Here is a 15,669-nt window from a genome sequence, read left to right as displayed (position 1 = left end):
CTATGCACACACATACACACACACACACCACACATGCACAAACCCAAACACAAAGAAAGACAGAGTGATTAATGCAGCATACACCCCTTCCCCAATAAGTAGGAATTCGGGGAAGAAGGTCAAGGGCTGACTCTATGTTCTGTTCTTTTTCATAGATGCCCTCAGGAATACGGTTCAGTATTTTTTCTCTGTGAAAGAACCCATGGAAGGTATCAACGTGGTAATCTCCATCAACATCCAGCCTAAGCAGGATAGAAAGAAGATGCCATTTTTTGAAGTTTACAAGGTATAGGTGGACGTAGCTCAGATTTATGGCTCACATTTTTCAGGCACTTCACTATCTCATTGACTAGTCATGAAAACAAATGTAACTTAACAGACCAAATTCTGATTTTCCTTTCTGAATATTATCTGAATGCCTGAACAAAGAATCAGAGAACCATAAAAAGTTAGACTAGAGAGAGACCTTAGAGATTATATAGAACAAAATGAAAAGCACTCATTGTTTATAATGTACCTAACATTGTGCTAAGCACCAGGGATACAAATAGGAAATAGAGATAATTGTTGTTGTCAAAAAGCTCAAATTCTAATGGGAAAGAGGAATCATAAAGGAAGACTCGTGTTCAGTTCATGACAGATGGAAAGACCAGATAGTAATTAGGTTTTGGTTTTAATGAGGTTCTCTGCATTTTGGATAACAGACACTGAGAAGAGATGCAGAAGACCTAGAGGATTGAATGAACCATAAACAGATGCCATGTGGGTTTCACACTTCTCAGCAACTCTGCTTCTCTCTCCAGGAGGTCATATCCCTAACACCCTTGTTTTCAGAAATGCAAAAACTGAAACCCAGGGAAAAGATAGCTTTTATGTTGTCTTTTAAGTTTTCTTTCTTCCATAGTAAATATCAGCTACTCCATCCTTCCCTCCTCTCATTTTACAGATGTGAATATAAGATTATAGGTGAGAAAGAGATTAAGGATGACTGATAAAATAAATTTATGTAGGAATAAATCAAGGGATCAAGTAGGAAGGCTGATTTTGGGAAGAAAGCTCATGTCTTCATCAGAGACTAGAAAAAAAGACAGAATAGGAAGGAGGTTCAAGGCATTTCAAGAGAAAAGAAAGTTCATGCCAGATATAAAGTAAAATATAAGGCAAGGTCCCATCCTGAGAAGATGGGTGGTATTAAAGACTTGAGAAAAAAAAGTGAAGGTTTGGACTAGTACAAACAAGGATGGAAAGAATAGAGATGATAACTCCCAGCTCATAAAAGCCATGTGAGTAATTCAGTAGTCTGAATGCTTTCTGATGGCTCTGGCCAAAGGAAAGGATGAAGGGACAAAGTGCCGCCAATAATAATGGGTCTTCCTAGTGACTTCCAAGACCAGCTCTGGAGATGTAAAGAGGAATTATAAAGAGGGAGAGGGGAAGAAAGGGAGAAAAGATATTCCCAGTGATGATGGATGACTGAGTCACAGGAACAAATGGTAGGATATGAGATTGTTGCATTTCAGTTTTCTATAACAGAGCTAGATACATTGATGGAGAATGGCAAAGCCAAAAGTTATAACCATCTCCGTGTGTTCCGAAGATGGAATGAAGATACAAATCATTGGAAATGAAGTAGATAATGAACTGGGAAATCAGAGTATTTTAGAGGATGTACAAAATAAATAAGGATACAAGTTAGAGCATAAAATAAGACTGTAAATCAGATGAGATTTCTTGAGACGAAGAGGGAGAATAGCCCATCCATGTATATGTGTACACACTCAAAGAGATTAGAAAAACATGCACAATGTACAGGTAATCAGAAGCCCTGATTTCAAATCCCAGTGTAAGCTATTTATTACACTGTGGCCCTGGACTAGTCAAATGATTTAGTTTAGATTAGTCAAATGCTTGAGAATATATTTAAATTTTAGAGAAGGCTATTTCTTAGATTTGCAATAGGCTTTGGGGGGTGAAGAAAAACTAGTTTACAGTTTCCTCATCTACAAAATGAGGAAGTTAGATAAGATTATCTGTAAGGTATCTTCCAACTCCATGTTGCATAATCCCATAACCTTGGACCATTTATAAATGGCTAGTTGGAAGGTCAGGAAAGAAATGAAAGAACTTTGGGACTCTGATCTCCTTGTGAGCAATAAAAAAGAAAAAGAAAAGAACCTACATTAAAACTAAAACTTGCCTTTTTTCTTCTCTCCTTTAGGTTGAACACCAGGTATGGCCCCCTCAGTTTTACTCTGTGAACCCAGTTAGATCTACTGTGCGGTATGGTATCACTAGTCTAATGCTTAGTCTGGTACCTTATCTTTTCTATCTCTATTCTTCAATCCTGACAAATTATACATTCCTTTTCTTCCCTCTTTGATGCTCATAAAGCAGAGGCTCTTAACTTGGGAATTCATGAACTTGTTTTTAAATATTTTAATAACTTTACTTTAATATTTTATTTTTAAGTCTATAAATTTTATTTATTTATGCACTTTTTAAAAAAATTCTGAGGAAAAAAAATCCATAGGCTATCAAAGTAAACCATGGCTCTCAAAAAGCTAAGAATTCCTGTCATAACACATCTTATCCAATATCAGAATTAACAAGTCCTTCCTCAGGTTACCATGGCTTGCATATGGGTAAATCAGTTGTTCTGGAGAACTCTCAGTGGCTGTTTCCACCAGCATCTTTAATCTTCCAGTTAATTTCAAAATTCAGATTTAGAATCTTGAACTAGTAATAGAAAGGATATGAGCTACCTTAACCATAAGTCAGCTTCTAAATGTTACTATCTTGCTTTGGTGAGCAGTAGAAGTGGGTACAACTGATACAATAAGCTGATTTTGTTTTAAGGGTTTTTTATCTCAAAGCACAGGTGGAAAACAAATGAGGATTGACAAAGTGTAGATTGTTGTATATTCAAACTAGTGTAAACAGCAAGCTTATTTTAGATCCTTTATCTGATGACTTCATGAAGTCCAATTGGTGTAGAAAATGCATATTCCTTTGCCATTCCTTCTCCTGGAAATCAAGAATCACCATGATTTAGCTAGTAGTAGTAGTAGCAGTAGTAGTAGTAATTATTAAATATGTAATACTTTAATAACTAGTTTATATTTTATTAATAATGATGATAATAATAATAACTGTTGTATTTATAAAGTACTTTCTTCTCGAGGAGATTAAATTAAATTAAATTAAATATAAATGTCAGTTCATACCCAGCCTCAGACAATTGTGACTCTGTGCAAGTAACTTAACCTCTGCTGCCTCAGTCTCATCTGTAAAATGGGATAATAATAGCATCTTCTTCCTAGTGTTGCTATGAGGATAAGTTGACACATTTATAAAAAGCATTTGGCCAAACTTAAAGTGCAACATAAATGGTAAGTGTTAAGTGATTCTCAGAGAGTCTTACAGATAATAAGTGGTGGAGGGACATTTGGACCCATGCAAGATTTAGGAGCATGAGAGCAACTGATCTCACATCAACCTCTTTATCTTGAAAAAGTGTAAACAGAACACAAGATTTAAAATGAGGAGGCAGGGATTGAAAACTCATTCTGGTCCTGATGTTTATTAGCTATGGAATGGTAGAAAAGTCACTTAGCCTTTTGTAAATTCACCTGGAACATGGGGGATAATAACTTATTCTGTCTCAAAAAGTTGTTGTCAGAAAAATGCTTAGCAAACATGACATCCTTATATCCATGTGAATAATGATTACAAGTTATGTCGTGTTAGTAATATATATAACCAGAGAGATCTAAAATATATAATTCACTAGAGTCACAGAGATACCTCATTAGTAGAAGAGCATGTAGCTAGGTGGCTCAGTAAGTAGCATGCTGGCCTGGAGTTAGGAAGATTCATCTTCTATAGTTTAAATCTGGCTTCAGACACTTAATAGCTGTATAACTCTGGGCAAGTCATTCAACCTGCTTTACCTCAATTACTAATCTGTAAAATGAGCAGAAGGAAATGGCAAACCCCTCTGATGTCTGCCCAAAAAAACCCCAAAATAGAATGAGATACAATTGAATAACATATAATTAGGCAAAGATCTTTCAGTTCCCAGTGCACTGTTTGGAACTTTTACGTCTGAAAAGGAAAAGACTTTGTAGTGTATGTGTATGTGTGTTTATATGCATGTATGTTTTAAAGGATATATTATTGCTTTATCACAATCTTATTTCCCTAGTTTGCCTGCCTTCCTCCAAACTTCTTCAAACCCCATTATTTAAAAAATCATATTTTTCCTTTTGCAAACACAATGTTGCCACCAAGTGGACAATATACACCTATGTGTTCCTAGGATTATAGGAAAGGAAGCTGGAAGGAACTTGAAAAGTCATCTCTCATTTTACAGATGAGAAAATTGAGGCTTTGAGAGGCCAAATAGCTTATCCAAGGTCATACAAGGAATACATGGCAGAGGTGGTCTTCCTACCTCCAGCATTTTTTTCAGTGTACCAAATTAGAGTCTGTTACTATATTCACAGGTATATCTGAGATAGAGATGGAGGCAGTAAGATGAAGTCTGCTGGTAGCCTGCATACCAAAATTAAGTCACAAGCCTTCTAAATCCTGCAAACACACAGAATGAAGCTGCTGTCTGAAATTTCTCATTAAAAAGTGTCAGGGACTTCCCATTAGATCTTGACAGGCAAGGGTCCCTGCACTCTGGTGCAAAGGCTAAAGTTAAGTTTAATTTAACTTATCAACCAAAAGGTCTGTGTGACTTTTGCTTCTCTTTGTCTTGGACTGCCCCTCCCTTCATAGGGTTCTTTAGTTCCCCAAGATTAGGCCACAGTAAATGCAAATTCTGATAGGTACTACTTAACTGTCAAAGTTTTACATAGAGGGGAAGCTAGGTGATGCAGTGGATAGAGCACTAGCCCTGAAGTCAGGAGGACCTGAGTTCAAATCTAGTCTCAGACACTTAATATTCCTGGCTGTGTGACCCTGGGCAAGTCATTTAACCCCAATCGCCTCAACAACAACAACAAAACAACAACAAAGTTTCACATGTAAGCCCAGAGATGTCTCTTGTCTAAAAATTAGAGGGAATCACACCATTAGAATGACTGCATGATGATATTTTTTTATTCCCATAAAAACTCTGAAGAACTATATGTTAGAAGACAGATGATGTGCTTTGAGAGAGCATCTGTTCACAGTGGTGAAATTATAATACTTGAAGATTTGAAGTAAGAGGCAGCAAAGCTTTCTGCAAGAGTCCTTAACTTTTTATCATAGATCCATTTGGTAGTCTGATGAAGCCTATGGATTCTTCAAAATAATTGTCATTAAAAATTTATTAAGCACTCCCTATATGCCAAGCACTGTGCTAAATGCCCATTTTTATATGTACAAAATGATAAAATTGTGAAGGGAACCAATTATTATAAAATAAATGTATAACTTCTTTTCATCTAATTTCACAGACCTTTAAAAATCCATGCACAAACCCTTTTTAAGAATACCTGGCTTATGGGTGCCATGGTAAATACCTTTAATCCCTGCTACCAGTGAATCTGAAGCTAATAGATTGCTTGACCTTGGAAGTTCTGAACTTCAGTGAGCTCAGTCAATTGGTTTCCACACGGTCTAACATCAGTATGTTGAACTCCCAAGAAAAGGGAGCCACCAGGCTGGACAAATCAGCTCAGATCAGAAACAGAGCAAGTCCTATAGTGATCAGTAAGTAATGTGCTTGGTCCTGTGCGTGGTCACTGTACTTCCAGCCTGGGCAAGTGAAGGAGACTCTACAAAATACCCTGGTTTAGTTAGTAGAGATCATAGTTACAGCCCCGAAAAGACAATAGGATCTAACCAGTCCGTTTCCTTCATTTTACAGATAAGGAAATAAAGGCTCAGAAAAGTTAATTGACTTGCCTGTGGACAACATAAATAATATAAAGCAGTGATTTATATTAATATTTATATTAACCCAGGTCCTCTTCTTCTAGAGCCAGCATACCATGTGACAGACTTGGAGAAAGTATGATTTATAAGTTCATGTCCATCTCTGATAGGTGCTGGCTTTGGGAAATGTCCCTTAATCTTTCACTGATCTGAGAAATTTTTTTTTTAGAATAGATTGTATTCAGTCTTTCTGAAATCATTCTGCTGATCATTTCTTATTATAGAACAATAATATTCCATAATATTCACATACCATAACTTATTCAACCATTCTCCAATTGATGGGCATCCACTCAGTTTCCAGTTTCTGGCCACTACAAAGAAGGCTGCCACAACATTTTTGCACATGTGGGTCCTTTTCTTTATTTATAATCTCTTTGGGATACAGGCCCAGTAGTGATACTGCTGGGTCAAAGGGTATGCACAGTTTGATATCATTGCTAATCTCTTAACAGAAAGTTCATTATATTGACGAAATCACAGGACTGAACCAAAAATAATTAGCATAATTGAAAAGAGAGCCCAACCTAACTTTGTGAAGATTGGCATTGGCTGAATGCTTGAAACCCTTGGAAAACTCACTAAATGTAACTTTCTCTCCCAAAGATTTATGGTTTTTCTGATGCTTTAAAATAGTTGGTGGTATAGAAATAGGCCAGGTTTCATATTTTCATCCCCATTTATTATTTTGTGTGTTGTTGTTATTGTTGTTGTTTCTATGAGACAATTGAGGGTTAAGTGACTTGCCCAGGGTCATACAGCTAGGAAGTGTTAAGTGTGTGAGTACAAATTTGAATTCAGATCCTACTGACTTCAGGGCTAAAAATAGGAAAATGGAAATAGGCCAAATATCCTCAACCTCAATTCCATTCAGAAATATTAATAAGCAATTACTATTTTCAAGACAAAACTCTTTGAGTTATAACCACAGAAAAAAAAATTTTAAGAGTCTTTTTAAGGAGCTTTCAGTCTATTTGGGTAAGCAAATCATTTATACACAGGAGTAAATACAATATAATTTTGGGAGGGAGAGAAAAGCTAACCCCAGCTGAATCTGGAAGGAAGCTAAGGATTCTAAAAAATAGAAGTGAGGAATAGATACATTTTAAATATGGGGACACCCCATACAAAGACACAGATATGGAATGTGGAATGTTAAATTTGAGAAAGAGTATTCTGAATTAGGAGAAGAGTTGATGCCGGTGTAAAGAAATGTCCATCCTAGCTATTCGACCCCCCCCCCAAAAAAAAAAAGAACAAACAAGCCATTCCTGGAAGGGGAAAAACCTCTAAGGTAGGATGTTTCCCATAGTGGGAAAAGTTTCCTAATGGAAATTTAGAATGTATCTTCCTCTAGGAAGAGAGACAGAAAGAGGAAGAGATGCAAACACAGGGACAAAGAGAGAAAACACACACAAGAAAAGAGACAGAGAGAGGAGAGATAGAGAGAAAGAAAGAAAAAGAGACACAAAGAGACAGAAAAAGAGACAGAGAGAAAGAGATGGAGAGACACAGAGAGTCAGAGACAGAAAAACAGACAGACAGAGAAACAAAGACAAACAGAGACAGAGAGAGGAGAGATAGACAGAGACAGAGAGAGACAGAGAGACAGAGACACAGAGAGAGACAGAGAGACAGAGAGAATCAGAGAGAGACAGAGAGAGAGAATCAGAGAGAGACAGAGAGAGAGAGAGACAGAGAGACAGAGACAGAGGCAGACAGAGGCAGACAGAGACAGAAGAGACAGAGAAGAGAGAAAAGAGAGAAAAAGTGTTTACCTTCGGTTCATTTAGGCAGCCCTGGGAGAAATCAAAGCTCTTTGAGGCAGAACAATTATCATGATTAACTTTGCCAGAAGTGGCCAAGGAAAGTAATATAACCTGGCTACAAAACAGACAAGATCCCGCTGATCTCACCAGAGCACCTTTGAATGAAAAGGTACACGGTGCCCTTCAATGGGCCCAAACGCAGTCTCGGGAAGTTCAGCATTGCAGAACTAAGAACTCAGCCCGGCGGGCCGCCCCTGCCGCCCCTGACCACTGAACAGCGCCTCTGCTCCTTCTCGCCGCTTTCTCCCCAAGGCAGAACTCATAAATAACTATGTCACGCTGTGTAACCATTTTAAATGGAATCTCGGCACCCGGCCTGTCTGGGGGGAAATTTGTTTAGTAAAGGGTTTTTACTTTGTAATATGTGTGTGTCATCTCAGTAATAGCTGATGCATTGTATTTATTGGTTTATCTCTTGGAGAATATTGAAATAAAAGCAGAATCATCAAGGCCCCTTCATTCTACAAGGAGGAGGAACTCTGTCATGGCCCTAGAAGGGGGGAAGAGAGAAGCAAAGCAGCCCTGGTCAGAGCCTGTCTTCCAAGGGGTTCACCTGACCTGGAGGACAGAGTACTAACTCCCACAGGCCTCTTCCCACTCATTATATGTTTTTAAGCAAAAATTTAATAACCATTTGCCCTGTATATTAAAATGAGGATTTCTTTTAGAGTTTAGATTTGACTGGATAGTTGATGAAGACTTTTTCAACTCTGAAATCTGTGATTTTATAATAATTTCTGATATTTAACTAGCACTTTTAATTTTTCAAAGTGCTTTATGCATACTATCTTATTTGAATCTCACAATCTTATGTGGTCACTGCTATAGATTATCTATGCCCATTTGACAGATGAGAAAATTGAAACTTAAGAGTTGTAAAGTGATGACCACACAGCTAGGAAATATCAAAGGTGGGATTTGAACTCAAATCTTCCTTACTGTAAGTCTAGATTATAACCACAGCATTAAATGTTTCATGGAATTTGTCCACTTATCGTTCTTAAAAACTTCTCCCTTTCTCTTGATGACTCTAACATTCTTCCAACATTCAATGTGAATAAACTTGGTATTATCTTCAGCTCCTCTCTCTCCTCACCTATATAATTAGTTGTCAAACATTACTTTAATCCAGCTAACATTTATCAAGTACTTATCCCACAGCAGGCAGTGTCCAAGGTTCTAAAACTACAATGCCAAAAATAAAAATAGTTCCTGCTCATGAGGACATGGGGGAATCTTACCTGGGACTGTGGAACAACACATATACTGATTGATGTTTAAGTACAAAAACTTTGGAGGAAAGGCTTGTGATGCAGAGAATTTCTGATGATAAAATTCCTTATACAACTTAAATTCTTATAAAGTTGCCTAAGATACCTTCCCTAGAGGCACAGTCAGTGTATCTCAGAAACAAGACTTCAGTCTTCCTACTTTGAGTCCAGTCTATCTATCCATTATATTACATTGTATCTCAAGCACAAAATTGATACAAAGTGAGGCTGGAAGGAGGACTCAAAGGCATCATAAAAGAAATGGGCTTTGAATGGCTCTGGGGATTCCAAGAGATGAGGATTAAAAAAAAGAAGAACAATGGAATATGACCCTAATATAAGAAATGATGAGGTGGCTGATTTTAGAAAAACATGGAAAGACTTGCATGAAATAATAAAAAGCAAAATGAGCAGAACCAAGAATCTTGTTCATAGTAATAGGAACATTGTTCTAAGATTGCATGGCTAAGTCATTTTGATATTATAAACAACTCAAAGAACTGATAAGTAGAAGCGTGTATATCATGGTTTTGCATATGTGTGTATTATGAGTTTATAGCTATATATTTATGATTTAATATATACACACATATATATTTGTGTCTATTAGTAACTTTCTCTAGGGCAAGGCAAAAAGGGAGAGAGAAAAAAATAAATGGTGCACAGCAAAAAACAAAAGAAACCTTGGAACCACAGAAAAGCATGGTAACTTTGAAATAAATGTATAGCATTCATTACATTTTTTTAAGTAAATAGAAATAGAAATTCATGGTTTTATATTTAATCATCTTTTTATGTTGTGTTGTGTATGTGGGAATGTTCTTTTTTGGGGTTTTTTGTGTGTATTTAAGTTCAAAATTAATTTATTTTTTAATTTATAAAGAAAAAATATTGTAGGTATGGGATACAGACTGTGGAAAGGCATAGAGGCAAAACATGCAATAGGGTGGGGATGTGTAGGAGAGAATTATGTATCTACATATAAAACATATATTGGAAACAGCAAGTAGAATACACTAATCTTGTGTACAGATTAGTAGATAAAATGAAAGCAAGTTCAATAAGGAACAGACAAGGAAAATGGCTGTGGGAAATTCATTTATTGAAACTCCAAAGTGATTTCCTGGCCACATTTCCTTTGAGTTTATTTGTGTTATCTCTAGGAAATAGCTGTCTAAGTTGGCTTACTAGATGGATATTTCAGTGATCATTCCTGGCTCAGATGTGGTTATGTTGCTCAGATGAATAAAATGGGCTTCTGGGGACGTCCTGAAGCTGTCTCCTAAGTAAAGAACGTGGTTCATTTTCACTTTTGTCCTTTTTTCTTCAGTCTAGTGTTCTCCACAAGTCATTGAACCCAATGTATTTTGAATTCACAAGTCCTATCCAAGGCAAGAGTGTTATTTCCAAATGGAACTACACAGAGAGCTACCACCTAGACTCTGGTACCTATGTGGTGGTCCCCATAATTGAAGAAGGATTGAATTTCTATCTTCAAATATTCCTCAAACATCAGGATGTCAATAGGTAAAGTTATTCTGATCTATTATGGGCCCATGAGAGAATGGATTTAAATGTTCATAGGAGTTTGAGTTGGAAGGGACTTTAGGACCATTAAATAACCCCTCCTTATTTTGCAGATGAGGTCTAGTGATTTGTTGGGAGTCACCCAATCAGTATGTGAAGCAGAATTTAAACCTAGACTTTCCTAACTGCAAGTCAAGCTCTCTGTCAACCACACCACACCACACTGCATCTTCTACAAATAGCAAAAAGACAAATATTATAATAAAAAGCATGGGGTGGGTTAAGAATTGAAACTCTAACAATCCATGGGGCCATAGATCAAAAACTAGAAGACTTTTTTTTTTATAAAATTTTATAAAAGAAATGGAGGCCCAAAAAGATCACTTCCAGCTCTAAATTGATAGCCTTTGGCCTCTATTGAGTTCCTAATATTTGAATTTCTTTTGTCTAAGTGAATGAATTCTTTTCCTAGCCTTAATCATTGAATTTGTGGTGCCTCAGTCAAACTGAGACCTGTTGAAGACCTTAATTTATACATCCAGGGCTATCTCCAGTCGTCCTGATCTATATCTGGACACTGGACCCAGATGACTCTGAAGGGGAAAGTGGAGGTGACCTTGAAATCTCTTAGATCCAATTCGCTTGCATGTCATGGCATCTGCTCTCTATTGTCAAGGTCTTCTTCAAAAGAGAGGCAAACAACCATCCCAACCATGGGCAGGACACAAGATCTGCCTAAGTTCATACCATTAATAAACTATAGAGCTGGGATTTGAATTCAGGTCTTCCTAGCTCCAAACCATGCTACCCAACAGCCTGAACAAGTTCCCATGATTCCAGGCCCCTGGACAGGGGGATAGAGGCAGGAAAGCATTCTTCTAGGGACTGATGCCGTATCATAGGAAACGACTAAAGGAAGAATTTGCCAAGTCTTTTCTATAATACTTTCCTATGATTTCCTTCTCTATAACATTTCAGCTAATTCATTTCAATATGTATTGTAGACAGGAAGACCTAGTTTCAAATCTCTGCAAATATAAACACTTAGAAGCTGTGTGATTGTAGGCAAGTCAGAGGCAACTATGGAATATCATGGAGTCAGGAATACTGGAGTTCAAATTCAACATCAGACACTAATTATGTGAATATGGTCCTTAATTTCTATCTTTCTTATCTGTAAAATGGGAATAAATAAAGCACCTACTTCCCAGGTTTGTTGTAAGAATCAAATGTGATAATATTTGTAAAGCATTTTGCAAATAAAGTGCCCTATAAATGCTAATAATCTCTCTATGCCTCTTCAGCTTCTTTATATGCAAAATGAGGGGATTTGACTTGACCTCTGTGATCTTTTCCAACTCTGAATCTATAATTCATAGTCCTAGTAAGCTCTTACTATGTGACAACTCTGTATTGTGCAAAAGTTAGCCCTATTAAAAAAAAATAAATAACAAACATTTGTTGTTCACAACAAAGTCCAAAATCTGAAATAGTTTTAGAAATGAATTTAAATCATTTGGTAGAGATAGAAAGTCAGAAAGAAGTGGTCTCCTCCACAACTCTTGCAATTGATAAAAATTCCAACAAGGATATAAGAACATTGCCCCTGTTGATCTCATGTAGGCAGTTGATAATCCCCAAGAGAAGAGCAGTTTGAGCTGTCTATCGGCAGCTGTCTATGATCCCCTAACTCTGAAAACCCAAAATACAACTTTTAGCTAGAGCCATAAAAATATTTCAGGGGACGCAAAACAAGCACTGAATAGGATGTGAGCATTCCTTACAATCATCCTTCTCTGAGAGATGAATCTTTCATTCTGTCTCCAAGATCAGCTTGACTTCTAAAATAAACTTTTTGGGTTAGACCAAATAAATCTAGATTCAAACAATATTAATAAATAATAATAATAATCCAGACCTTAAAGAAGAATGAAGTTCATTTTCTTGAAAATTATAGCTAGTCTAAGTAAATAATTAAGTGCCCAAATAGTACTGGTTTTGTAAATTAGATGACTATCTAGTGTTTCTTTCCATCCCCCATATTGAAACTGAATGCTGATCATTCTCTTGTTGATTTTCTTCACTGATTTTCCAGGGATCTACATGACAGCTTCAAGTTCATGACTTTTAAGGTAAGTTGGCAGTGGGGGCTGGGTTGGGAGATCACTGGACATCACCCTAATTTACCAAAGTTCTCCTTACTACTACCCATGACAATTTGAGAGACTACAACAAGATAATGAAGACAGCGGACTCAATTTAATCTTACCACCATTTATTCTGCAAAGCATGGTACATGGCCCTGAAAGAAATAAAAAGTCAAAAGAAAATATAATCCATGACTTCATGGAGTTTATGGTAGTAAATAAATGTTTTAAATAATCTGTTCATAAAATAAGTTATATGTATGAAAATAGGATACATGTGTTAAGGAAAGGAACATAAAATGCTATATAAGATCTAAGTGAGGTGTGTAAGGCAGAAAAGGAGGTTTTGTAAAGAAGGTGGCATTTGATCTGTGCCTTAAAGGAGGGATAATAATTCTTAAAGTATGGAAAACGGAGTGGTGGCGAGGAAGAGAGAAGGAAGGAATATCCTGAGGAATAGAATAGAAGTGGAAAAACATGGAACATGTATGGAGAATGATAGCAGACCAGTTTGGCTGGAGGATAGAGTAACTAAAGGAAAGTAGCAGTAGATGAAGCTGGAAAATTAGGATGTCACCAAATAACTGCTGAAAGTTTTTAAACAGAGTATTGACATAACTAGATTGATATTTAAGGAATATTTACCTGACATTCATGTTTAGGAGGGCAAAGGAAGAGCAAGAAGATTCTTGCACTAATCAAGAGAAGACCCTTGCACTAGTCTAGGAGGGATGAAAAAATGAGAACCTATAACCATTCCCCCATATGTACATGGAACTAAAGAAAATGAGAGAGATGTAAAAAGGCTTATGGTAGAAGAATTGATAGAACTTGCTTACTGATCAGATGTGAGAAGTGACAAATGAAGAATAGTTTAAAATAATACCAAAATTTGAAAAAGTAACATGAGAAAGAGAAGTGGGTTTAAGGAAAGGTAATGGGCTCCATTTTGGTTGCATTTTGCAGTAACCTTAAAAGAGGAAATAGTTGAGGACATGGGAACAAATGAGACTATCAAAGGAAAGAATATACAAAGAAAAAAGGGAAGATGAATGATCTTTGGAAAAGATGGTTGACAAGGGTAGGGCAAGAATGATCTCTGTTGATCATGTTTTTAATCCTAAATCTATAGAGTCTAAGACCAGATCTTTTTTTCCCTGAACCTTAGTTTTCCCATCTGTAATGGTAGTTGAACATCAATAGCAATGGGTAAGAAAGCAAGCTGCCAAGCAAGACTTCTGGCTCAGAACCAGGCACAGATTTTTATTTCTCCATAGTGAAGCTGATTGGGACAGTGAGAAAAGTGTTTGAACTTAGGGTCAAAGGACAAGAGTTTAAATCCAAATTCTATCACTTACAATCCATATGACTTTGACAAGTCATTTAAGACTACTAAGGCTCAGTTTCCTCAACTGTATAATTAAAAGATCCCATTTAAATTATTTCCAAGATCCCTTTCAGTTCTTAATCTATTATTCTTCTTTCCCCAGAGACTTTTTTTTAAAGTATATAAACTGCTTGAGAGCAGGGACTGTTTCTCTTTGGTTTAATGTCCTTTTGCCTTAGCCTCGCCTGTCACATAGTAAGCATATAATAAATATTTTTTCATTCATTCATTTAGGAGAATCTTCCACAAGTCCAGTATCATGAAAGCATTTTCATCAGATATGCCCAACAGGTACAGTACCCTGAATTCAAGAAAGCCACCGAAAAAAATCTCTTGGACTCCTATCAGTGCTTAGAGACAAAAAAAAAAGATAATACATCTCATAGTTTTATCATTCTCCTTCAAGAGAATCCTTTCCAACATTGATCTGGCTGCCAAATGCTGCAGAGAAATAGCATCTCGTTGGTAGGTTTCTCCTAGAATTGAATGGATGACTTGGTATAGGATGGGATAATTATTTTTTTAAAAACAACAAGCAATTAACAGTAATCCCTGAAATCTTTTTCCTCTTGATTGGAAACATTTCCAGCTCAAGCTGACTAGCTTTAGAAAGTACCATCATCACTCAGTGTTTGAGTAATTGATTCCTACTCTGCTCGCCAAGTTGCATTCATTCACAGGAGATGCTCTTAATGGTTTAATAAACTGTTATAAAACACTTCTTGACTTAGTTGAGAGAAAAATCACTGCCAAGGGCTCCATGTGACAGACCTTTCCAGTTAGTAGTAATATGAGTGTGAGAAGGAGCAAACGATATAAACAAGCATATGTTACAGGCCAACCCAGAGAGATTTGTGAGGGAAACCAGCACCTACCGTGCTCAGCCCAAAGTCAAGTTGACTCTCAAAGTATAAATTTAAGAACAAATAACTAAGATCTGATCTCACAAGGAAGGAAATGGAATAATGGAAGCCAAAATCCAGTGTACATAATAAAGATAAAATGGTTTGGTTTACTATTTAATGTTTGCTACAAATTCAAGTCATAGGTATGAGTAGTTAAGAAAGCATTGTATTTAGGACCCCAAAAAGCTGTGCTCCCGCACAGTTTGGAATGGTTATTTGAGGGATAGGATGCAGGGATAGGAGCTCTGCAAAGTATAAAATAACATAAAATAACATCATTATTGAAGTGAAGGAAAAAAAACTACAGCTAAGTAAATGGATTAGCTTCTTTAAGAAACAACCCTACTCCCACCCTCAACAAGCTCAGCTCCCATCAGACTTAAGTCTGCTAAATCCAGTATTAAGACTTTGAAAAACTGAAAATAGCAGAGCTAGTACTCATGGTCCAATTTCCTTTACATTCAATATTGTTGTATACTTCAATCCAATCATTATTGATAGGCACACATTATGTGAAAGATACAGTTTGGGGCATAAGAGATGGGAGAAATTGAATAAAGTCTGGCCTCTGTCTTCAAGTTTAACAGAAGGATATGAAGATAAGGCAAATATACGAATAACCATGATGCAAGGCAAAATGTGCCTAAACAAGGTGCTCTTCTTTGAGTAAAT

The 15,669-nt window shown here is 36.6% G+C and overlaps 2 protein-coding genes across 2 annotated transcripts in view; both read left to right on the top strand.

Moving 5' to 3' along the window:
- The window catches only part of LOC141555340 (calpain-13-like), a 97,808-nt gene extending 87,250 nt beyond the window's left edge, over nucleotides 1-10,558 (top strand). Inside the window, exons 11-12 of the mRNA XM_074288124.1 lie at nucleotides 156-292; nucleotides 10,362-10,558. Of these exons, the coding sequence (XP_074144225.1) occupies nucleotides 156-292 (137 nt within the window). The 3' untranslated portion in view covers nucleotides 10,362-10,558. The remainder of the gene's footprint in view (nucleotides 1-155; nucleotides 293-10,361) is intronic.
- The window catches only part of LOC141555341 (calpain-13-like), a 22,493-nt gene continuing 17,215 nt past the window's right edge, over nucleotides 10,392-15,669 (top strand). The window contains exons 1-3 of the mRNA XM_074288125.1: nucleotides 10,392-10,558; nucleotides 12,654-12,690; nucleotides 14,327-14,383. Coding sequence (XP_074144226.1) covers nucleotides 10,392-10,558; nucleotides 12,654-12,690; nucleotides 14,327-14,383 — 261 coding nt within the window. The remainder of the gene's footprint in view (nucleotides 10,559-12,653; nucleotides 12,691-14,326; nucleotides 14,384-15,669) is intronic.

This window comes from Sminthopsis crassicaudata, chromosome 2 (assembly GCF_048593235.1).
Source record: "Sminthopsis crassicaudata isolate SCR6 chromosome 2, ASM4859323v1, whole genome shotgun sequence".
NCBI lineage: Eukaryota > Metazoa > Chordata > Mammalia > Dasyuromorphia > Dasyuridae > Sminthopsis > Sminthopsis crassicaudata.
Note: the sequence above shows the minus strand (reverse complement) of the source record. Positions and strands in the feature narration are given on the sequence as shown.